The sequence below is a fragment of the Mobula birostris genome, chromosome 2 (assembly GCF_030028105.1).
Source record: "Mobula birostris isolate sMobBir1 chromosome 2, sMobBir1.hap1, whole genome shotgun sequence".
Classification (NCBI taxonomy): Eukaryota; Metazoa; Chordata; class Chondrichthyes; order Myliobatiformes; family Myliobatidae; genus Mobula; species Mobula birostris.
In genome coordinates, this window is record NC_092371.1 from 198,220,230 (window position 1) to 198,245,476 (window position 25,247).

General features: G+C 40.7%; 1 protein-coding gene across 1 annotated transcript in view; it reads left to right on the top strand.

Moving 5' to 3' along the window:
* The window catches only part of LOC140209940 (flap endonuclease GEN homolog 1), a 38,952-nt gene extending 14,084 nt beyond the window's left edge, over positions 1-24,868 (top strand). Inside the window, exons 6-14 of the mRNA XM_072278619.1 lie at positions 173-246; positions 1,642-1,727; positions 3,699-3,849; positions 8,782-8,818; positions 8,909-8,989; positions 13,015-13,145; positions 19,061-19,122; positions 20,595-20,747; positions 22,173-24,868. Of these exons, the coding sequence (XP_072134720.1) occupies positions 173-246; positions 1,642-1,727; positions 3,699-3,849; positions 8,782-8,818; positions 8,909-8,989; positions 13,015-13,145; positions 19,061-19,122; positions 20,595-20,747; positions 22,173-23,731 (2,334 nt within the window). The 3' untranslated portion in view covers positions 23,732-24,868. The remainder of the gene's footprint in view (positions 1-172; positions 247-1,641; positions 1,728-3,698; positions 3,850-8,781; positions 8,819-8,908; positions 8,990-13,014; positions 13,146-19,060; positions 19,123-20,594; positions 20,748-22,172) is intronic.
* The last annotated feature ends 379 nt before the right edge of the window (positions 24,869-25,247 follow it).

Consider the following 25,247-nt stretch of genomic DNA (forward strand, 5'->3'; position numbering starts at 1 on the left):
TTTTTAAAAAAACAAAGATAAAATTGGCCTGGGTAATGGTTCTGGTGCAAAACCTGCGAGTTCACTGGTTCGTTCTTGTAATCCCATTGTTGTTAGATCCATTTTATCTCTATATACTTTGAGATTTTCTGTTAAAAATCTATGTCTATTGTTTTTGCTTTTCTGTCTCTAGGGAGTTCCAGGGGTTGGGAAGGAATTGGCTTTGAGGTTGGTTGCGACAATGAATGGGCAGAGTCTGCTTCAAAGGTAAACTTAACCCTTGGATAATTGACAGCTTCTAAGGAAGTTTTATCTCCTGGAGTTGACCTTTCTTCTAGATTACATTCTAGCATAGTGAAATAACAGCAACATGACTAAAAAAAAACTACCCAAATACTAAGAATACAGAACTATAAAATGGTTAAATTATAGCTTAAAGGAAAATGAATGTTTTAACTTTATTCGTGCCGACACATCACATTCTCATTCTCCTGTGCGCATTCTTTCTCTTCCTTTTAACTTCCTTAAATCTACTTGCAGTGTTACAGTTTCTTAACATTTCAGCTTGTAAATCTTTACTTTCCACTTCAGGATCAGAATCAGGTTTATTATCACCAGCATGTGTTGTGAAATTTGTTAAATTAGCAGCAGCAGTTCAATGCAATACATAATCTAGCAGGGAGGTAAAAATAATAATAAATAAAATCAATAATAAACAAGTAAATCAATTATGTATATTGAATAGATTTTAAAAAACATACAAAAACAGAAATATTGTATATTTATATTTTTGAAAAGAGTGAGGTAGTGTCCAAAGATTCAATGTCCATTTGGGAATCGGATGGCAGAGGGGAAGAAGCTGTTCCTGAATCACTGAGTGTGTGCCTTCAGGCTTCTGTACCTCCTACCTGATGGTAACAGTGAGAAAAGGGCATGCCCTGGGTGCTGGCGGTCCTTAATAATGGATGCTGTCTTTCTGAGACACTGCTCCCTACAGATGTCCTGGGTACTTTGTAGGCTAGTACCCAAGATAGAGTTGATTAGATTTACAACCTTCTGCAGCTTCTTTCGGTCCTGTGCAGTAGCCCCCTCCATACCAGATGGTGATGCAGCCTGTCAGAATGCTCTCCACGGTAACAACTATAGAAGTTTGAGTGTATTTGCTTACATGTCTAATCTCTTTAAACTCCTAATAAAGTATAGCTGCTGCCTTGCCTTCTTTATAACTACATCGATATGTTGGGACCAGGTTAGGTCCTCAGAGATCTTGACAGCCAGGAACTTGAAGCTACTCACTCTCTCCACTTCTGATCCCTCTGAGGATTGGTATGTGTTCCTTTGTCCTACCCTTCCTGAAGTCCACAATCAGCTCTTTCATCTTACCGACGTTGAGTATTAGGTTGTTGCTGTGGCACCACTTCACTAGTTGGCATATCTCACTCCTGTATGCCCCTTTCATCCTTTCAAATCATTTTGAAGTGGCATGGATGATTTTAGCTTTCAGAGATTTATCTCCAGAGATTTGTACAAACAATATTGCAACCAAAACATGGGCAATGTGGATATAATTAATAGTGAAATATTTTGTATGCATTGATTTTAATTTATATTTTTTCAAAATAAAGTTAAAGTGTGAAAGGATGACTGTACTTGACTTTTCAGGTTTAAGCTATGGAAAAGAGAGTTTGATGAAACTGCTGGTACTCATGTTAAAAAGAAAGCACACTGCTCATTGTGCCAACACTCAGGTAACTAGCTCTTGAAATTTCTCTTCTTTCATGAGATGTATTGCTAGTAATGCAGCAGTTAATACCATCCTGATTGTCTGAAGAAGGTTGTTAATAAGACACTTGTCTGAACTGCTACAGTCTGTAATGGTGAGGGTAATTTGCCAGCATGGTTGGATTATACATTTTATGATTCTTGCTGGCAGTGATAAAGGAGAAATAATACCTGTATACATTCAGGACTTTACTGAATTTAAGAGGGAATTTCCATGTCATTGTGGTTCATATGCCTGTTCTGCATTGCCTTTTGTAGTAACATTCAACTGGTAAGGCTTGAAGGATCCAGAAGTGGAAAATCAAACTTCTGGAGGAACCCAGTGGGTCAAGTAGCATCTGTGGAGACAAAGAATAGTTGACATTTGAGGTTGAGATCCTGCATAACGTCTGGGTGATGGCTGGATACAGATGAGGTAAAATATGGGTACTTGGAGCCTGATGAGGGGAAGGAAAAGTAGAGACAGAGACTAAAAGATGATAAGTCAAGTCAAATAAGTGGGGAATGATGGACAGATAGATCAGTGGGGGGCACTGTGGGGGACAAATCTGAGTAATGGAGTGGGGATGGTTGGAAATGAAAAAGGCGGACAGAGAGAGAGAGAGAGAGAGAGAGAGAACGAACCTGGGCAGACTAGTTAGAGTGGGCAAGGGTGGGGGTGAGGTTGACATAAAATTTGGTTGTAGGCCTCCTAAGTGCAACTTGAAATGCTGTTCACTAGTTTCCCTTTGGCTTTACCAATGCAGTGGACAAAGCCAAGAGAATACAGGTTGGTGTGGAAGGGGGAATTGAAGGACTTTGACCTCCACAGATGCTACTTGAACTACTGGATACCTCTCCAGCAGGTTTTCTTTACTGAAGATTTTAGTGTCTGTAGTCTCTTGTGCCTACAGGTTCCTGAAGTTTTTGACAATATGTACCTTTTGGATAAAACATTGCAATCCCAGAGAAAGGTTGAAGAGTCAATGCTTTAATATGGTGTGTGGAGTTCAGATCAAAGAGGGTACAATGTCCTAGATGCTGCACAACTTGGAGTTGTTGCCATTGCAGCCATTAAGGGAAGTGGGAAAACACTTGATCACCTTCCTGACCATTATAGATGGTGCCATGTGTAAGTGATGGGGGTTCACTTGGTGCAGAATAACCATTCTCTGTTTTGCACTTGTAGCTGCTATTTTTCCATAATTGGTTCATTTAATTGTATACTCAGCACATTCATTAAAGAAGAATTGACGATGGTAATGCCATTGTATGTCATGAGGAAGTGGTTATACCTTCTCATTTTGAAGATGTCGCTGCCTAGCATTGATATGGAACAAGAGTTTTACTTGCTGCTTATCATTACAAGGCTGAACATTGCCCAAGTCCTGCTGGATCATTGTCTGCGGGTTTTGAATGGAACTCAACATTGCAATGATCTATCATCCGAGTTTTTGATGAGTAGAGATGGTTGGGTATTACAATGGTGTCATTGGACTTTTGAGCTATTATATAGGTAAAACATTCTAGATGTGCTCATTACTGACTATATTTGGATATCTACACTGTCAGTAGCATGTTGCTTTGAATGGGAATTGCTGGTTCTTTCCAGGTATATAATAATAAATAGTCTTCATTAAACTATTACATTTTTCAGATATTTTTAGTATTGTACTTTAAGGTAACAGCAACTTGAATTACTATCAAAGCCAAAGGGAAGCAGACATTGAACTACAGAAAAACTGAGGACACCATAAAGGCTGCTTGAAGTAATGTGTATTAAAGAGAGCCTTAAAGGAGAACTGAGAAGCAAAAACGGTCAGGAAAGAATTACTGATTCCAATTGTTAAACTAATAGCATTTCAAATAAACGCATAAATGCACAGCACAATCCATACCTTGCAAATTTTTCAATCAACTGCAGTAAATTACACTCTATACTACTGTGTTTCATTTAGGATTGGCTGGGAAGCATGCAACCAAAGGTTACCAGTTGTCTTGGAGTGACCAGTCTTGTTTACTGCATAGCAATGTCTACCAATGTCCTTGTGATTGTCATCAGGCAGAGGAGAAGAGGAAAAACAACTCTCTGGAGAACATCATCAAAAAGTAAGTCCCTTCCCCACTATGAAGATGTACCGCCTTAGATGAGAATTTTGCATATGGGATTATTCAAATATGAATACAAATTGCTTTCAAATATAAAATTTCCTGGTTAATATTATGTTCTATTGAATTGTGTAGATCAGGGGTCCCCAACCCTTTTTGTACCATGGACCAGTTTAATATTGACAATATTCTCGCGGACTGGCCATCGTTGGGGGGGGGGGGGGGGGGGGGAGGTGCGGGTGTTAGTCAACAGTGGACATGACCGGGATTGAGGAAAGGTGCAGCTGACTCATATCGTTTCATATCACCAAATCATATCGTTTCCTCGCAAATGCTTTGCAGCCCGGTACCAGTCCGTGGCCTGGTGGTTGAGGACCACTGGTGTAGATCAGTAGAGTATCCACCCTACAGACCAAACTGTTGGGGTATTTGGCCATCTACTTATCCATGAGTCTCCTGTTCTCATAGTGTGAATCAATTCAATTCAAAATATTTTTCAAAAATCTTTGAAATACATGTTCTTTCTGGTAGGATATTTCATTTCCTAATTAATTCTGGCACTTTCAGGTGAATGTCATGGCCCATCTGCTTCTGAATAAACAACTTTTGCAGGTGTAAAACTAAGAAATATTAATTATGTATCAGGTTGAAATACCAGTCTGGTATCTTTGGGACCTCTCTGGCACCGGACAACAAAAAACGTCAGACCACAGAAATGGACCTTTGAACCCTCACATAAACACATGCCTAATCGCTAGATCTGCCAGTTCACACTGCATATTTATTACTATTTGCAAAATTTTTCTGCAGCAGTTATTTGTGTTTATCTGCTTAAATGTACACATTCAAATATTTCATTACCTCGAAACATCCCTTATAGTACCATCCTTCCAGGAGAGACTTTGTTCCAGTATACAATGTCCATTTTTTGACTTTTCAGTAGAAATATAACATAGAAAGCAATAAGCGACTGTGAGCATTCTAATTGCATAATAGAACCTGTTTAAATCTAGTCTTTTCCTCTCTCTGACTGAAGTTGGCTCCCACCATCCCTTTCCATTATCTACAAAGCACTTCTCAGTTGTGTGATTGAATATCCTTCTATTGGAAGGTTGTAGCTGCAATACGTCTCCAGAAGCTCAACACAAGGACGCAACCACACAAGTGATTGGTACTTAATGCAGATCCCTAAATATTTATTCCCTCCTCCATTGATGCGCGTTGGGAGGAGTGTGTAACAATATGTTGATTACTCCAACTGCACATCCCAAACCTGCAGGCTGATTGCTTTGGCTGTGAATTGGCCGAAAATCCAATGAGTAGGATCAGACATTGTACCAAGTTAGAGGCAATTTACATTACCACAGGTATGAGTTAATTCATGTCATCTGCAATTAAAGGAATCTATTAGAACCAGTAGAGGGACTGGAAAATACTGCAATACACAAAAATGTGCTGGAGGAACTCAGAAGGCCAGGCAGCATCTATGGAAAAGAGTAAACAGTTGATGATTCAGGTTGAGATTCAGGAAATGGGTCATTTTAGAGGTAGCTGGCAAGTAGTGGGTATCATGCTTGGATATGTGATGACACGTATGAGTGATTTAGATGAAGGAACAGCAAAATTTCAAATTTGCCCCTGACACTATACTGTGTGGAGTCATGATTGTGAGGAGAAAAGAAAAACTCTGCGAGGGAGTGCAGATAGATTGAATGTGTAAGCAAAACAGTTAAGTAAATATTTGTCAGTAAATATATTTAAGGCAAGGTTAGATAGATTTTTGCATAGAAGGGGAATTAAGAGTTATGGGGAAAAGGCAGGCAGGTGGAGATGGGTCCATGGCCAGATCAGCCATGATCTTATTGAATGGCAAAGCAGGTTCGACAGGCCAGATGGCCTACTCCTGCTCCTATTTCTTATGTAACCCAATATAGGTTATGTTTAATGTGGATAAATATAAAACTAGAGCAACACACAAAATGCTGGAGGAACTCAGCAGGTCAAGCAGCCTTTTTGAAAATTGGAACAGTTGCTGTCTCAGGCTGAGACCCTTCTTCATTACTTGAAAGGAAGGGAGAAGATGCCAGAATAAAAAGAAGATGGGGGGGTGGGGAAGGAGAACTAGCAGGAAAGTGATGGGTGAATCCAGGTGAATGGGAAAGATAAATGACTGGAGAAGAAAGATAGGGGAGGAGAGTGGACCTTGGAAGAATGGGAAGCAGGAGCACCAGAGGGAAGTGATAAGCAGGTGAGGAGAAGGGGGCAAAGGTGGGATAAAGGGGGAGGGCAAAAGGAAAAAAATTACCAGAAGGAGAAATTAATGTTCTTGCCATCAGGTTGGAGGCTACCTGGGTGGAATATGGGGTTTTGTTCTTCCACTGTGAGAGTGGGCCTCATCATGACAGAAGACGAGGCCGTGGACTGGTGTGTCGGGACAGAATAGGGATAGAAATTAAAATGGTTGTCTGGTTGTCCTCCAGGAAATTCTACTTTTGGCAGATGGAGCAGAGATGCTCGACAAAGAGGTCCTCCAGTTTACAACAGGAATCATCAATGTGGAGGAGGCTGATTCAAGAGCACCAGATACAATAGATTTGTAGGTGAAGTGTTGCTTCAGTTGGGTGGACTGTTTAGGGCCCTGAATGGAGGTGACAGGGGAGGTGAATGAGCAGAAGTAGCATTTCTCTGATTTGACGGGATGTGTGCCAGGTGGGAGATGAATGGGGAGGGATGAATGGACAAGAGAATCACAGGGAGTGATCCCTGTGGAAAGTGGAGAATGGGAGAATGTAATGATGTGTTTTGTTGTGGGGTCCCATTGAAGGTAGCCATCTCTGTAGGATAAGTAGCAAGATACCATTTCATTTAAGTAATAGGTAAGCAAGTGTTGATGTATAAAGAGACTTTTGCATCCATCATTTAAGATAAACCTGCAAATCACACTTGTTCCTTATGGTAAGGAGCAAGAATATTTGGCTTCAATTTACAAGTCCTTGATGACATACAGCATTGGGACTGTTGTGCAGTTTTGGTATCCTTACCCAAGGAAAAAATCTAGTTGCCATAGAGAATGCAATATATTCACCAGGAAAATTAGGTGGATTCCTTAATAGAGATTAGGTCAGCTAGTTTGTATTTATTAGAATCTGGAAGAATGAGTGGGTATGCTATTGAAACTTGCTAAATTCTGACCCAAGACGACTGTAGGGTTGGGAACACACATCAAAGTTTCTGGTGAACGCAGCAGGCCAGGCAGCATCTCTAGGAAGAGGTACAGTCGACGTTTTGGGCCGGGAGGAGGGTTTATCTGGAATAACGAGTCACCATCTCTACTAGAGAAGAGAAATTGCTTCAATCACATTCTGGTGATTCTACGAGCAGCCTACTATAGAGGGCTGTAGTTAGGGAATAGTCAAATTTCTAAACACAGAAGTTATCAATGTATGGTAAAGGTAGCAGTATGATATTAAGATAGGAGGTGGCATGCTTGTTTTACTGGCCAGAGCAGACAGTATAAAGGTTGGGAAATCATTGCAGCTGTATAAATCGCTGGTCAGGCCATATTTGAAGTATTATGTGCAGTTCTGGTTGTCAAACTAAGGGAAGGATGTGAAGGTTTTGGAAAAAGCACAGGTAAGATTCACAAATATGTTAGTTGGTTGGGATCATGTTCGCTATAAAGAGAGATTGGACCAACTTGGATTGTTTTCTCTGGAGTGCTCGAGGCTGAGGGTTGACCTGATACAAGTATCTAAGATTATGGGAGACATGGTCAAATACTAAGAGCATAGGCTTGCAGTGAAAGGGGGACAGTTTAGAGGCAACTCGCAGGGCAAAATTTTTACAGTGATTGGTACTTGGAACATGCTATCAGAGGAAATGCTAGATGCAGATACAATAGCAACATTTAAGAAGCATATGTAGACAGATGGGGTTCTTTACCTTCGCACCATGGTATGCTGGAAGGCCAGTTCCTATGCTGTACTGTTCTATGATCAGCCATGACTAGAAGATGCATTTAATGTCAGAGAAATATATACAATATACATCCTGAAATGCTTTTTCTTCACAACCATCCACGAAAACAGAAGAGTGCCCCCAAAGAATGAATGACAGTTTAAAGTTAGAACCCCAAAGACTACCCCACCCCCGCCACAGCTCTCCCTCCCGCGAGTAAGCGGCAGCAAGCAATGAAACCCCTCTTCCCCCACCGGCAAAAAAAAGCATCGGCACCCACCACCAAGCACTCAAGCATGAGCAAAGCAACAGCAAAGACACAGACTTGCAGTACTCCAAAGACTACTTGTTCACCCGGTATTTGACATACCACAGGCTCTCTCTCCCTAATAAGGGAGAAAGGGGCGTCTCCATTTCACAACAAGAGGGGAGACATAACAAGAAACTTGCTGGTTTACGATGTTAAAAGTCCATTGTGTCGCTTTTTCTGAGCTCTGCGCCCAAAGATCTCGGGTCTCTGAGCACACAGCCTTGGATCTCCCACGACACACCGATCCGCCCGTCTCTAGAGCCACGAAATCTCAGTCCTCCGAAGGCAAGCAAAGCTCTTGGCGTGCCAAATAACGGCCAGTCACGAAGAACCCTGAAAGAGATAAATAGAGATATTAAAGATGGAAATAGAGCTGTTTCCGAAGATGCAAGGCGCCATTAACGTTCGTAAACTGCTGCTCCTAGTTTGCCTTGAATGGTGAGGCGGGCTCAAAGGCCAAGTAGTCTAGGTCTTCTATTTTTCTATATATTTACCTAATATAACTGAAACCATCTTGCTTGATAATTCATTTTTTAAGACCACACTGTCACATTTTCTTACATAACAGCAGAAGTTAATCTTTGATTCTAAAGTTTTCCCTCAGAATATCAAAATATAAGCAAGAGATTGTTCTTTGTAATAAATCAATCCTCTTTCTCTTTCAGAAAAGCCACAGCTTGTGAGTATTTTCCATTCGAAGAGGTAAAGCAAAACTATTTTCAACCATTAATTGCTTGTGAGGTAGCTACACAGTATAGCAAACAATACAAAGTACTTCTTTCTGTGTTTCAGGTGATCCAAGAATTTCTTATCAGCAAAGAACAGCCAATTCAAAAAGCTCAGTGGAGGCGTCCAAAGCTGTTACTACTTCAGGTATCTAGTATAATTTCGTAAAGCAGGCCACCAAAACTCTCACTATAATTCAAATAATTAGAAAATTCAGTTTGAAAATCTTCAAGGTCAGATGTTAAATGAAGTAATCAATGTGATGACCATAAGTCAGATCTTTTAGTTTTTGATATATTTCCTGATTTTAGCAGAGTATCAGGACTACACTCAGTGGCTACTTTATTAGGTTCCTCCAGGTACATAATTAAGTGGCCACTGAGTGTATGTTCGTGGTCTTCTGTTGCTGTAACCCATCCACTTCAAGGTTCAATGTGTTGTACATTCAGAGATGCTCTTCTGTACACAAATGTTGTAACGTGTGGTTACATTAGAAACGGGTGACATGGGTTCAGAAGGTGTTGAATTAATGTGGGTAGAGTTAAGGAAATACCCCAATGGGAGTTGTATACAGACCCCCCCACCCCGCCTCCCAAACAATAGTAAGAGTGTGGTCTACAAATTACAATGGGAGGTAGACAATGCATACCAAAAGGACAATGTTACAATAGTCATGGAAGTTACAGGATTGGGAAGTTTTTAAAAACCAACAGAAGGCAACTAAAAAAAGTAATTAAGAAGGTGAAGTAAGCTAGCCAATAATATTAAAGAGGATGTCAAAAGTTTCTTCAGATACACAAAGTGTAAAAGAGGGGTGAGAGTGATATTGGACCACTAGAAAACGATGCTGGAGAAGCAATAATGGGGGACAAGGAAATGATGAATGGACTGAATAAGTATTTTGCTTCAGTCTTCTCTGTGGAAGATACTAGCAGTATGGTGGAAGTTCCAGAGTGTTTGGGGTCAGAAGTGTTTGAAGTTACCATTACCAGGGAGCAAGTTCTTGGGAACTGCTAGATCTGAAGGTAGATGAGTCACTTGGACCAGATGGTGTACACCACAGGGTTCTGAAAGAGGTGGCTGAAGAGTTTGTGGAGGCATTAGTAATGATCTTTCAAGAATCGCTGGATTCTGGAATGGTTCCAGAAGACTGGAAAATTGCAAATGTCACTCCACTCTTCAAGAAGGAGAGGGAGAAGAAAGAAAACTATATAGGCCAGTTAGTCTGACCTCCAGTGGTTAGGAAGATGTTGGAGTCGATTATTAAGAATGAGGTCACAGGGTACTTGGAAGCACGTAACAAAATAGGCCATAATCTGCATGGAAAAATGCTCAAGGGAAAATCTTGCCTGATTAAGTATGTTGGAATTCTTTGAGAAAATAACAAGCAAGATAGATAAAGCTTCAAATTCCTCATTGTCCACATTTCCGAGGATCTCACCTGGTCCCTGAACTCCTCCATCCTGATCAAAAAGGTGCAACAGTGCCATTATTTCCTGCAGAAGAAAGCTCACCTCTGTCCCAGGATACTGACGGACTTTTAGCGCTGTACCATTGAGAGCATACTCACCAACTGCATCTCAGTGTGGTATGGCAATTGTCTCGTATCGGACCGCAAAGCACTCCAGTGTGTGGTGAAAATTGCCCAGCAGATTATCGGCACCCAATTGCCCACCATTGAGAAAATCTACCATAAACGCTGCCTGGGCAGGGTGAAAAGCATTATCAGGGATGCATCTCACCCTAACCATGAATTTTTTACTCTCCTCCCATCCAGTAGGTGCAAAAGGAGCCTCTGCTCCTTCACCAGCAGGCACAGGAAGAGCTTCTTCCCTGAGGCTGTGACACTGCTGAACCTCTCATCACAGCGCTAAGCAGTATTGCATCTGTATTGTACTGTCTCAGTACTTTTATATTTGTGTGCTGTAGCACTTTTTTTATTCGCAGTTATTTTGTAAATAACACTATTCTTTACATTTCTGGTCAGATGCTAAGTGCATTTCATTGGCTTTGTATCTGTACTTGGAACAATGACAATAAAGTTGAATCTAATCTAAAAGGAGGCAGTTGATGTTGTATAGTTGGATTTTCAGAAGGCCTTTGACAAGGTGTCACGAGGCCTTTTAACATTGTATTACAGGTTCTAGCATGGTTGGCAGGAGGCAAAGAGTGGGAATAAAGGGAGCCTTTTCTGTTGGCGGCTGATAACTAGTGGTGTTCCACAGGTTTGGGAATGCTTTGTACATTTTATGTCAATGACTTTGATGATGAAAATAATAGCCTTGTTGCAAAGTTGGTGGATGATATGTAGATAGGTAAAGGGACAGGTAGTTTTGAGGAAGCAGATAGGCTACAGAAGGACTTGGACAAATTAGGAGAATGGACAAAGAAGTGGCAGATGGAATACAGTGTCGGGAAGTGTATGGTTATGCACTTTGGAAGAAATAAAAGGGTAGACTATTTCCTAATTGGAGAGAAATTCAAAAAACTGAGGCAGAAAGGGATGAGATTCCTTTTGGAGGAGTCCCTAAAGGTTAATTTGCAGGTTGAGTCTGTGGTGAGTAAAGCAAGTGCAATGTTCGCATTCATTTCAAAAGAACTTAAATATAAAAGCAAGGATGTAATGGTGAGGCTTTATAAAACACTGGCGAGGCCTCACTTGGAGTATTTTGAGCAGTTTTGGGTTCCTTGTCTTAGAAAGGATGTGCTGATACTGGAGGGGGTTCAAAGGAGGTAAATGAAAATGATTCCAGGATTGAACAGCTTGTCATATGAAGAGCTTTGATTGCTCTGGGCCTGTATTCACTAGAATTGAGAAGAATGAACAGTAGCCTAATTGAAACCTATCAAATGGTAAAAGGTTTTGATACGGTTGATGAGGAGAGGATGTTTACTATGGCGGGAGAGTCTAAGACCAGAGGGTTCACTCACAGAATAGCAGGGTGTCCTTTTAGAACTGAGATGAGGAGGAATGTCTTTTGCCATTGGGTGAATCTATGGAATTTGTTGCCAGAGGCGGCTGTGGAGACAGTCTTTACAAATATTTAAAGCAGAGGTTGATAGATTCTTGATTGGTGAAGATATGAAGGATTCTGGGAGAAGGCAAGAGACAGGCTGAGGGGAAAAATGGATCAGTTATGATGAAATGGCGGAGCAATGAGCCAAATGGCCTTATTCTGCTCCTACATCTTATGGTCTTGTAAATAACTTCAGGGCCTGTGGTTCTGGATCCAGTGAAGCATTGCTTGATATCTGCTTTGAAACTCAAACTGATTTTGTCAATAGACAATAGACTCAGGAGTAGGCCATTCAGCCCTTCAAGCCAGCACCGCCATTCACTGTGATCATGGCTGATCATCCACAATCAGTACCCTTTTCCTGCCTTCTCCCCATATCCCTTGACTCCGCTATCTTTAAGAGCTCTATCTAACTCTTTCTTGAAAGAATCTATAGAATTGGCCTCCACTGCCTTCTGTGTGGGCACGTGGCCAAGTGGTTAAGGCATCGGACTAGTGACCTGCAGGTCGTGAGTTCGAGCCCCAGCTGAGGAAACGTGTTGTGTCCTTGAGCAAGGCACTTATCACACATTGCTCTGCGACGACATTCGTGCCAAGCTGTATGGGTCCTAATGCCCTTCCCTTGGACAACATTAGTGTCATGGAGAGGGGAGACTTGCAGCATGGGCAACTGCTGGTCTTCCATACAACCTTGCCCAGGCCTGCACCCTGGAGAGCGAAGACTTTCCAGGCGCAGATCCATGGTCTCGCTAGACTAGCGGATGCCTTCTGAAGCAGAGCATTCCACAGAACCACAACTCAGTGTGTGAAAAAATTTTTCCTCAACTCCGTTCTAAATTGTCTACCCCTTATTCTTAAACTGTGGCCTCTGGTTCTGGACTCCCCCAACATCGGGAACATGTTTCCTGCCTCTAGCCTGTCCAATCCCTCAGTGCAGGAACTTTCAATCTTTAAGGAACTGTAACTGAGGCACAGTTTTCTGCTTAACGAATCCACTGAGGTCACCAATTAGTTTATAAAATGTGGTTAAATTTTCATGGCTGGGATGGTAAAGTGACAAAACAATATTTTGAATTTAAAATTTATTTTTAATATCAGTAGTTTAGGTGGATAATTAAACATGCAGATTAATTCATCTTTTCCTTTCCATTTTAGAATTTTGTTCTGGATAAAATGGAATGGCCTAGACATTACACATGTGAAAAAGTGCTGCCATTACTTTCACATTACGACATGACGGAGAGAAGACTAGGTAAAAAGGACACCGGCCACTTACAGCCTGTAAGGTAATGAAATATTGATTAAAAACAAAAAAAATAATCAATGGATCTGCATGAGATGGAGTTAACATTTCAGTTTGTATCTGACTGGGGAAGGTAGAAATACAATTGCAGAGAAGGGGCAAACAAAGCAAAAGACAGGCTTTCTTTGTTAGCAAGGAGACTATTAGTGAGTGATACATCTACTCAGTTGCACTTTATTGGGTACTCGTGCAGACCTGCTTATTAATGCAAATATCTGTTCAGTCAATCATGTGGCAACAACTCAATGCATAAAAGCATGCAGACATGTTCAAGTGATTTAGTTGCTGTTCATAAGCACAGGGAAGAAATGTGACCCAAGAGACTGACAGTGGAATAATTGTTGGTACCAGATGGGCTGGTTTGAGTATCAAAAACAACTGATCTAGGATTTCCATGGACAGCAGTGCCTTGAGTTTACAAAGAAGGGTGCAAAAACAAAACATCCAGTTCTGAGGGCAAAAGCACCTTGAGAAAGGTCAGAGAATGGCCAGACCAGTTCATAATCTTATAAACCTCTATCAGCCTCTGCTGCTCCAGAGAAAACAATCCAAGTTTATCCAGGCAGCATCCTGGTAAACTTCTTCTGCACCTTCGCCCAAATCTCGACATCTTTCTTTTAGTTCAAGTTCAAGTCAACCATAGTCATGGTCATACTTTATTGATCCCAGGGGAAATTGGTTTTTGTTACAGTTGCACCATAAATAATAAATAGTAATAAAACCATAAATAGTAATATGTAAATTATGCCAGTAAATGATGAAATAAGTCCAGGATCAGCCTATTGGCTCAGGGTGTCTGACCCTCCAAGGGAGGAGTTGTAAAGCTTGATGGCCACAGGCAGGAATGACTTCCTATGACGCTCTGTGCTGCATCTCGGTGGAATGAGTCTCTGGCTGAATGTACTCCTGTGCCCACCCAGTACATTATGTAGTGGATGGGAGACATTGACCAAGATGGCATGCAACTTAAACAGCATCCTCTTTTCAGACACCACCGTGAGAGAGTCCAGTTCCATCCCCACAACATCACTGGCCTTACGAATGAGTTTGTTGATTCTGTTGGTGTCTGCTACCCTCAGCCTGCTGCCCCAGCACACAACAGCAAACATGATAGCACTGGCCACCACAGACTCATAGAACATCCTCAGCATCGTCCAGCAGATGTTAAAGGACCTCAGTCTCCTCAGGAAATAGAGACGGCTCTGACCCTTCTTGTAGACAGCCTCAGTGTTCTTTGACCAGTCCAGTTTATTGTCAATTCGTATCCCCAGGTATTTGTAATCCTCCACCATGTCCACACTGACCCCCTGGATGGAAACAGGGGTCACCAGTACCTTAGCTCTCCTCAGGTCTACCACCAGCTCCTTAGTCTTTTTCACATTAAGCTGCAGATAATTCTGCTCACACCATGTGACAAAGTTTCCTACTGTAGCCCTGTACTCAGTCTCATCTCCCTTGCATGAATACAGCCAAGTAAGCAGTGTGACTCCATGGCCAAGGTGAAGAACACAGTACCAACAGTCATACACAGCACAAGGCACATATAGCACATATAAAGTATACGTGAAATACTGTCAGAAAAAAAATTGGTGTAAGACCAGTCTACAACTGAACACAACACGGCTTGTCTTCTGCCGAGTGGCCACTCGAGGCAGCACCACTTTGGACACCACACTGCCTCTGGTGAAGTGCACTGATTTGGACACCTCTTGCCTGGGCGCTTGTAAACTGGCAACACCACGGCTTGAGGCCTACTCCTCGCTACAATCGAGGCCTTGCAGCTTCACCACCCCACCCACCAATAAACCAGAAAATTGGACTTAAGCATTCCACATTAACAATGTTGAACGGGGTCTTGCAATCACGAGAAAAGAGACTAAGATGATCACTCGCTGCTAGCCTGTACACTGCCTTCACTCTAAAGTGCCTCTCTGATGGAGGCAGCAACACAATCCAAACATAGTCCAGCTCCTACAGTTTCTCTGCCAACAAACAGCTCACTGATGGGATTGACCTGCAGAAGATTAACTTCTTAATGTCCAGCAGGATCTGCAATTATAACAAATGTTTATTTTTTAAAATACAGTAGCAGCTTTGGTTGGCCCTGTAGCAGCTGCTGAAATCAGATGTGCCGCCATCTTACCAGAAGGACATAACGGGGCGAACAGAAATGTATGTAATACTCCAGATGCAGCCTAACTAGAGTTTTGTAAAGCTGCAACACAATTTCCTGACTTTTGAACTTGATGCCGTGACTAGTAAAGGCGAGCATGCTCCTACCCCTGAATGTACTGTCTCTTTACATTTGACTTGCCAAGGTGCAACACTTCACACCTGGCCAGGTTAAACTTCATCTGCATTTTCACCACCCATAATCTCCAACTGATCTATATCATGCTGTATTCTTTGCCAGTCATCTACACTGTTCACAACACCACCACCACCAATCTTTGTATCATCTGCAAACCTATTAATTTATACTTTATTGTCGCCAAACAATTGATACTAGAACGTACAATCATCACAGCGATATTTGATTCTGCGCTTCCTGCTCCCTGGATTACAAAGATTAAATATTAAAAATAGTAAAAATTAGTAAATATTAAATTTAAATTATAAATCATAAATAGAAAAATGGAAAGTAGGGTAGTGCAAAAAAATCCGAGAGACAGGTCCGGATATTTGGAGGGTACAGCCCAGATCCGGGTCAGGATCCGTTCAGCAGTCTTATCACAGTTGGAAAGAAGCTGCTCCCAAATCTGGCCGTACGAGTCTTCAAGCTCCTGAGCCTTCTCCCGGAGGGAAGAGGGACGAAAAGTGTGTTGGCTGGGTGGGTCATGTCTTTGATTATCCTGGCAGCGCTGCTCTGACAGCGTGTGGTGTAAAGTGAATCCAAGGACGGAAGATTGGTTTGTGTGATGTGCTGCGCCGTGTTCATGATCTTCTGCAGCTTCTTTCAGTCTTGGACAGGACAACTTCCATACTCCATCTATTTACATTTTCATCCAGGTCATTTATATATCTCGCAAACAGCAAAGGTCCCAGACCTCCAGCTAGAATAAGTCCCTTTGCTCATCGCCCTATTTCTTCGATGGAGAAGCCAGTTCTGAATCCAAACAGCCAATTCACAATTGATTCCATGCATCTGAATCTTCTGGATGAATCTCCCATGAAGGACTTCGCCAAACCCCTTACTAAAATCCATGTAGACTACATCCAGAGCTCTAACTTCATCAATCACCCTCATCAAAAATCTCAATCAAGTTAGTAAGACACGACTTGCCCCACACCAAGTTCAATTTCAAGTTTGTTATTCAAGTGTACACATGAATACAGCCAAATGAAACTGCGTTTCTCTGGAGCCAAGGTGCTAAACATGATAATACTGACAGTCATACACAGCACAAATAGTTACAATAGCAGGGAAACATACAGTCAAATAAAAGGTAGTCCAAGTCCCTGAGTGTCATGGCCTGTAGATTAATGGTGCGTGCTAGTACAACCACAGGCAAATGCAATCCAGCTTGTCTTCTACTGAGCGAACACTAGAGGGCAGCACTAAGGAAGGGACCAGCAACCAACCCAGCACATACTCCAGCTCTCTCCCACTCCACCACTGGCACCTCCTCCCCTTGGCTATTACAACAGGTGACCCTGTGCGTGAGGCCCTGGTTCACCCAACAACTAAGGCCATGCAGCTCCCCTGCCATCAATCTTGCCAGTGAACCAGATTTGCAGTATTCTACATTACCAATATCCAACAGGGTCTTGCAAACACAAGAAAAATGTCCAAGACAATCATTTGCACTGTTTTAGGACCATACACTGCCTCTAACAGCTTCCCCCTTGTGAATTGGCTGTCTGGATCGATAACATTATCCGTAACAAGTCCAGTTCCACCGCCACCAAGCAACTCACCAATGGGACAGAGCTGCAGCACTTGATGTTCTCAATGTCCAGCAATACCTTGCGATCCTAAGAAAGATGCAAAGGATGAACAATGCTGAACTCTGAGAGGCTGCTGTGACTGAGCACACAGCCGTCTTACCGGAAGCTAGCCCTCCCTAATTAGGCCACATTTTTCCAAATGCTCATAAATCCTATCGCAAAGAATTCTCTCCAGTAACTACCACTGATGTGAGACTTACCACTCTATAGTTTCCAGGATTATCCTTGGTTCCCCCTTTGAACAATGGAACAATATTAGCTACTTGTCGGTCCTCTGAGGACACAAAGATAATGGTCAGGTCCCCAGTAATCTCTTTACTTGCCTTTCTCAATAACCTAGGATAAATCCCATCGGGCCCTGGGGACCTTTTCACCCTAATGCTTTTTAAAAGACACAACACTAGGCTTCTCCTTTACTTCAAATAATCTGCATAGTAAACCTCTCAGCACTGATCTCCCTGTCCTCCACATCCTTCTCCTTTGTAAATGCTCATGTAGATTTCTCATTAAGGACATCGCCCATTTCCTTCACATTCAAGCAAATGTTTCCCCCCTTTAACCTTGAGTGGTTCCGCCCTATCGGAAGTTGGTTCTTTCCTCTCCTATCAAATAGTATTTCACCTTATGACAAACTTTCCAGTAAGATGGTGGCGAGCTCGGACACTGCTGGACATTAAGAACTTCAGGTACTGCTGGTCTACCCGCACCTGCCAGTTGGCGGTGGAACTGGACTTGGTGCGGACTACGTTGCTGCCTGCCACAGAGAGGCGTCGGTGCGCAAAGGCAGTGTGCAGTCTGACAGCAAGTGATTGTCTTAGTCATCTTTCTTGTGATCACAATTCCCTGTTGGATATTGGTAAAATGGAATGCTGCAAGTTCAGTTCACTGTTTATTGGTGGAGGAGCTGTGTGGCTTCGGTTGTAGTGCAGACTAGGCCTCATGCTGCAGTGTCACCTATTTGCAGCCACCCAAAAGAGAGGCGGTGCTGCCCTCCAGTGTTTGCTCTTGCCGACAACATTCATGGACTCAGTACCTGGGCTAAATTATATATTTTTTGGTGTGACTTTTACTACTAAATTATATATGCCTTGTGCTGTGTATGGCTAGATACTGTGCTTTGCACCTTTGCCCTAGAGAAACACTCTTGCTTGGCAGCATTTATGAATGGTTAAATGACAATTAAATTAAACTTGAAGGCATATTGCAGATTTCCAAAACCAACAGTGAAATCAATAATTCCACATAGTGTTTCTAGTGACTAAGTTTTATCTTCTCCCTTCACTTCTGATACTTAAGATTTCATTCCATTTGCAACTCCTGTCAGAGTATCTTGTCATTTTTTATGTATATCCAACTTTTACTACCTCCTTCCAGATGGCTCCTTTACCATTTCTATCATGCTGTCTCTCCTAGTCTTTAGCCTAATATAGACCTTTCTCATTTACTCTCTCTGTCCTGATCCCTCTCTCTGCAGCTTTAACTTTTTGTTATATTTCTCACTTTTCTCAACTCTGAGGAAAGGTCAACAAATCTGAAATCTTAACTCTGTTTCTCACTCTCAAGTGCTGGCTGACTTGCTAGGTATTTCTTGCTTTTTCTGATTTTACTTCATATTTCCAGCCTGACTTTGAACCAAATTATTTATTGCTATTTGTATATTTCTTTTAATAAATTCTGATTAAAATGCTGAAATTATTTATAATTATAAAATTGAAGATGACTTTTTAATATTTGAATATAAGAATTGGAAGGGCACACAAACATTTACGTAATTTACCTGTGTTATGGAAATAATCATCCACTACAAATATCTGAACCTCATTCTTATAGAGTAGCCAAGTAATGAGAGCGAGGAGTAACCACAGATCTTTCTAGAATTCTAATGCATTATTATACAGTAAGATTTATGTGTATTTTGGAGTTTCTAATATTTTTCTTTTACTTTCAAAGAATTGTCAAAATAAGAATCCGGAATGGGATTCCATGCTTTGAAATTCAGTGGGAAAAACCAGGTAGATAATTTCAATTTTTTCAAAATTTGAATTGGAAAAAGGCAATGCTAGTAATCATAGACTTAGCTTTCTGTACAAAATTGGTCAGTAAAAATACAGCCCATGTAAGAGAATCTGAAAGGGTCTAATGATGGCTGTAAATATTTAATAATCAGTACTGCTCTTTGAATTGATTGTGTGTTTGCAAATTCTTTCTGATAAGTTTGTTTGTTTATTTATTTATTTATTTATTTATTGGCATATAACACAGAGTCGGCCCTTCCTGCTCTTCTAGCCGTGCCACCCAGCAATCCCTCAATTTAATCCTAGCCTGATCACAGGACAATTTACAGTGACTAATTATAAATTGGGAGGAAACAAGAGCACCCGGAGGAAACCGCCATGGTCACAGGGAGAGCATACAAACTCCTTACAGGCAGCGGTGGGACAAGCCTTGGTTAAGGCCAGATAACTTGGATCAGCCATTTCAACATATTACAGGTTGAGCACCCCTTATATGAAATGCTTGTGGCTGAAGTATTTTGGATTTTGGAGTTTTCATAGATTTTGGAATATTTGTATCTATATAATGAGATACCTTGGGGATGGAACACAAGTCTAAACACGAAATTCTTTTACATTACATATACAGCTTATGCATATACCCTGAAGGTAGTTCTATATAATATTTTTAATATCTATTGCAACTTTGGTTGCCCAGGTGGACATTGTGGCTACTTGGCATCTCCATCATTCCCAACTCTGAATTTGTGTCTTGCACTTGTTCATCATACACCTGTACTGATACAGCTGTTCAGCATGTTAGACTTTCAGCAGCAACGATCTCAACAAACTCATCAATGAATTTCTCTGCTCTGCTGCTTTGTGATCAGCAGAGGCTTTATTACAATAAATCTTTAAAATATTAATGCTATACCTTCCTTAAATTTCTGCAACCAGCCTGTTGAATATTCACAATTGCCTTCAATTTTCAGTTTGTCGTAATAGATCTTTGCTTGTTTCATGATCAGCATACTATTAAGCAGCATGTGTTTACTCTGCTGAGGAATCTATTCTTTCAATGTGCAATTGAGTTCTTTACTTTTCTCTTTATGCAGTGTTTTTTTATTTTTCATTAACTTCTGTTGATTGCATTTGTGTGGTCATTTCTCAGAACTGTCTGGTGCACAGAGATTTGCACGTCATCTGGGAACCTTCCCAGCAACTTGGAGAATTTTCCATTCATGACATCATGTCAGTGCTCAAAAACAAAATTCAGATTTTGGAGATTTTTGGATTTTGGAATTTCAGATAAGGTGTACTCAACCTGTATGATGTAAATGGTGACACTGATCATCTATCCCATAATAAGACATCAAATTAATTCTCATAGTGAATTGACCTTTCTGAACAAATTCTTTTCAAGCACTTGGTGTCAAGACTGAGCTGAGCAGCCTCATGGAGAAACTTTTATGACTCTTTCCATTTCCTAGAACACTATGTTTTCTCAAATGAACGGTCTGAAGATTCTCAGAATACTGTGACAACCATTGAGGAGCAACTTTTGTTTGGAGCGGCGTATCCAGACATTACTGCTCAATTTCATGGAGAGAAAGCTGAAGGAAAGGAGAAGAAGCATCAAAAAAGTAAGTTATCCACTGTTAGGAATGGATTTGTTGTTAGTTGCATTGGGAACACTGGGCCATATTTAACAGAAGCAGCTTGTGCTAGCCACTGACATACATGACAAGTGTTAATTTATTTTTTTCCATATGTGCCAATGCATCATTTTGTTTGAAGCTGTCCTGATTTAAAATGGCATGGTCAACAAATAATGCCATTGCTAAGTGAGTGTTGCAGGGGGTCAGGGTTGAGAGAGGAGCCACATGAATGTCCTAGATGGGGTAAGTAGCCAAGGCCAATTTCTCTTAGCATTAGAGACATAGGTGTTGAGAATTAGAGAAGCTGAGAAAGGATGTTTTTATCTAGAGGGTCAAAGGGTATTGAACTCACTGTGTGAAAGAGTGGTAGATGCAGAAAAGTTCACATTTTCTTTATATATATATATATAAAAAAAAATCTGAATGTGTACTTGAAGTGCAGTAACCAGCAGGACCGTGGAATAAATGCTACACAGTGGAATTACATTCGGTGACTCTTTGACTTTTGGGATACAGTGGCATTAACAAATTAAGGATGAATTTATCCACCTATGATTTTCTGCTTTGTAGCGGAGAAGAAACATAGTGAAAATGGTTGGGTTTATTTCTTGTGTCTCTAATGTTCAAGTGAATTTCAGACTTCAGGTCTGAATGTATGGAGAGAAAGGAAAAGTCTATTTAGAATGAAGGGAGCCCAAATGAGGCTGCTCCTCTTGTTCTAAGCTGCTTCACCAGATCTGGAAGACATTAATAAGTGGTTACATTTGTGCTAGTTCAACAGCTGTTGTATTTAATATCATACTTGTATTGGTTAGGAAAAAACAGAAGATGGTTGAGTCCTTTGTGTGGTAACAGAGTTCCCCCATTCTCCAACCCCCTCAGGCACCTGGTTTTAAAGAGCTTTGGATAAGGAACATCTTACCTTCAGAATCAGAATGCAGCCTTCTTTTGCCATTTATCTTTGTAGAAGCCCCAATATAACTGATGGACAAATAAACTTCTGATCTATATTTGAGGATCCCAAAAGAATCGCTGTTAATTTGAAAACTTCACTCAAACAACTTATAAACTGTCTAGGAGAAATAATGTTGTGATTTTTTTTTCTTTTAACATCTTATAAATATTTTTCCCCACCATTGCTTCCTCCTCACTCACAGTCACAGCCATGTATGTCTGGAGACTTTCTTTTGAATGAGGCATGGATTACAATTAGAAATAGAAAATCTGTGTTTTAATGTATCTTTTTATATCACACTTGTCAAAGAATGTCTGAGGCTTGTGGGCCAAGGCCAATCTTAAACCACAACGAGTAAACTGCCATTTAACAAAATGGTATTCAAAGCATTGCTTTAGCCTGACTAGGATTTGCATCTGCGTTTTCAACCTGCCTCTTTTTGTGTTTTAATTTAGGTAAAAGTAAGAAAAGAGACAGAACAGTACCAGTGCCTGATGAAATCTCGCAATTAATGTCAAGGATGAATTTACAACCTCTTCATAAAGGTTTGGCTGCAAAAATGGAACCTGGTCCAAAAAGTTCAGGTCAACAAACAAATCCCTCCAGCTACACACATATGAGCTCTTGTGTTAAAGTTTCTACTGATTATTCTGTGTTGCCCGAAGAATTCTGGAAGGAATCTAAAGAAGTAATTTCCCAACCTGCAAATCATCAGAGTGCAGAAGTTGAAAAATCTGACAATGAGACTTCATTTCTCAGAGCATCAGAAAATAGGATGAGTCCCTCTACTACTTCCCCATCAGTATCTTCACTGGTTGCAGAGCTGCATTTAAGTGACATTGACTGGAATCAATCATTTAGTACACCACGTTCAGAGTGTACCCCTACAATACAAAGTGATACTTCTGAACAAGTTCGATTAGTGACTAGTGCGAATTGTTGTGTTCCCATTAGCTCTTCCATCAAATTAACAGAGGATGAGGCATCGAAGGAAAACATTGCAGACCCTTCTCAGGAGTGTGTTCGAAAAAACATGGAGCTATTTTATGAGGATACATTTATGTTGCAGGATTTTGATCAGCTGCCTTTAAAAGAACGAATTCTATTGAAGAATTCATGCCAATTTATAACTTTGCCTCAACCAAATTTTAATTCTTGCGAAAACAACTTCTTGCTCTGTTCTACTTCTGTTCAAGGCGATTTGCCATCTGTTGGAGAACATACTGAGTCTCTTGTTGAGGAAGAACTCGCAAATAATTTTAATAAGAAGAAGCTGACCAGGACTGTGTTTTCAGAAACTCAGGAGGCAGGAAGTGAAAGTTACTCGTCTGACAAAACTGCTGGTCATCATACCAGGTCATTGACTGTACCTGAAAAGAAGATTGTAAAAGGTTCAATGAAAAGGTTTGTTGGAACTCGTGATCCAACTGTGTTTTCAAACCAAATTTCAAAGCTAGCGAGCTCCTCCTCTACAGTGGAAAAGAACAAATTAAGCAAACAGCTCAAAATGAAACGAGCGAATGGGAGTGGATCAACAGTTGCAACAAGTGTGTGTTGCAACATGTATCTGTCTAGTGAAGATAGTGATACAGAGGATTCAATAATTAGAAAGCAAAGACGAGGCATCAGATTAAGAGCTGAGAAGAACACACTGATCCCATTCTGCTCTTCAAAACTGGATCAACCTCAACAGAACAAGTCCAGGCCTATCTCTGGTAGAATTTGTAGCATAAACAATCAGGCTGAAACAGTTAATGTTAATATTGTAGGGAAAAGTGCCCAATTACAATTAATGGCCAAGGACAGTAAAGATGAAACTAAAGTTGATAAATCCCAGAAAAATACTTTAGAAACTAAAATACATAGAGGCAACAATGCCATTCTGCTGGAATCACCACTGAGAGGTCTGGAAAATTACAAGCATTTCAATGTTGATGAGGATTCCATTATAGTAATAAGTGACAGTCCTCTTCCACTTTCTGAAAGGCTGAATCTTTGTCTCCAGAGTAGTTGACTTGTTATTCATGTGCAGAAATTTCAGAACAGTCAGATAACACCATGTTTGATTGTGTAAGATGTCTAACCCATAAATGTCTATTGTTTCATCTCGCTTTCAGCAGCACTACAAACTGTTAGTCAATTAAGAAGTTTTCTAGCATGCAGGTTTTAAAAATCTTAAAATTATGCTTAGCTTTCCATATTATTTTCCACTCCACTTGTAGTTAATAATGCACAGACTGATTTGCATTTTCATTTATCGAGCTAAGTTCTAAGTATAAGTAATTTCAAGAATCTAGTTTAAATATTTCACTTGCATTGGGAACATTTTAACCCCCTCTCAGCTCTTCCTTCCATTCATTTTATTGTTTCTTTCAAAAGCAGTATGAAACCCACTTGGATTGAGGTTAAAGATAATAAAGGATCGCTCCTTGATAAGTTTGGTCTACAAATAATAGTGGGGTAATGCATGTAGACAATTTTGGTAAATGAATTTTTTAAAAAAAAGAATATTAATTACTGGGGATTCAGAACACCCTAGTGTTTATTGCATTTTCCCACAGTTCAAAGATATACTGGTTAGTAGGTTAATTGGTCATTGTGAAGTTGTTCTGTGATTAGACTAGAGTTAAATCGGTGGGCTGCTGGGCAGCGACATTCAATGAGCTGGTGAGCTGGAAGGGCTTGCTCTCCACGCTGTATCTCTAAAATAAAATTTTAAAATAAATGGAGATGTGGAAATAGAGTTTCTGCAGTCAATAGCTTACTACTCACCCAAAGGAAGATTAACTATTTTATCCATTAATAAAGAATGAAGCAGAGGAGATAGAAGTTGTGGAAATGTACTTGTTGTAGTAACAAAATGGCATTTTTAGCTGTAACAACATGGAACTTGTATCGTACCAGAGTGCTTTGCTAATAACATTTGTTCCATCAGCATAATGTTGCACCTGAGCCCTTGACAAACTGCAGACCAGCAGGTGTGCTACTGGAAAAATGCCAAGTGCAGTGATTAAGCAGAAGGACAGAATGCACCCTTTCCTTGAACTGAGGTGTGGATAGCTGTACCTGTGTATAAAGGAGTGACTAAGCTATCTTTGGGAGCTATCACTGGTGCTTGTGTGGTGATTGTCTTCCCTTGCTGCAAGTAAAATAAATGCTTTTATGATTGATCTACTCTGACTTCTTTGTTTGTTATGTGACGTAGCAAAAAGATACTTGTCAGAACTTGGAGGTTCCACCAAGTTGAGGTCCAACTGGTTCACCCAGTTAAAAACTTATCATTCAGTGCTTGGTAGAAGAACTGCCCAACCCTGAGACAGGATTGGAAAAAGCTATTCAGAAGCTTAAAACCATTGTTTTGTGTCGTGAGCCTAGCATTATGGATTTGGACATTTTAATGAGGGCACAGTTAGGCCCCATATTTGAATTTTGAGGTTAAATTTCAGGGTTTTCAGGAACACCAAAACAGTGCCAAACTAGGGCCTGCCACCAAGACAAATGAAGATTTTTATTAAAAAAAAACATGTACG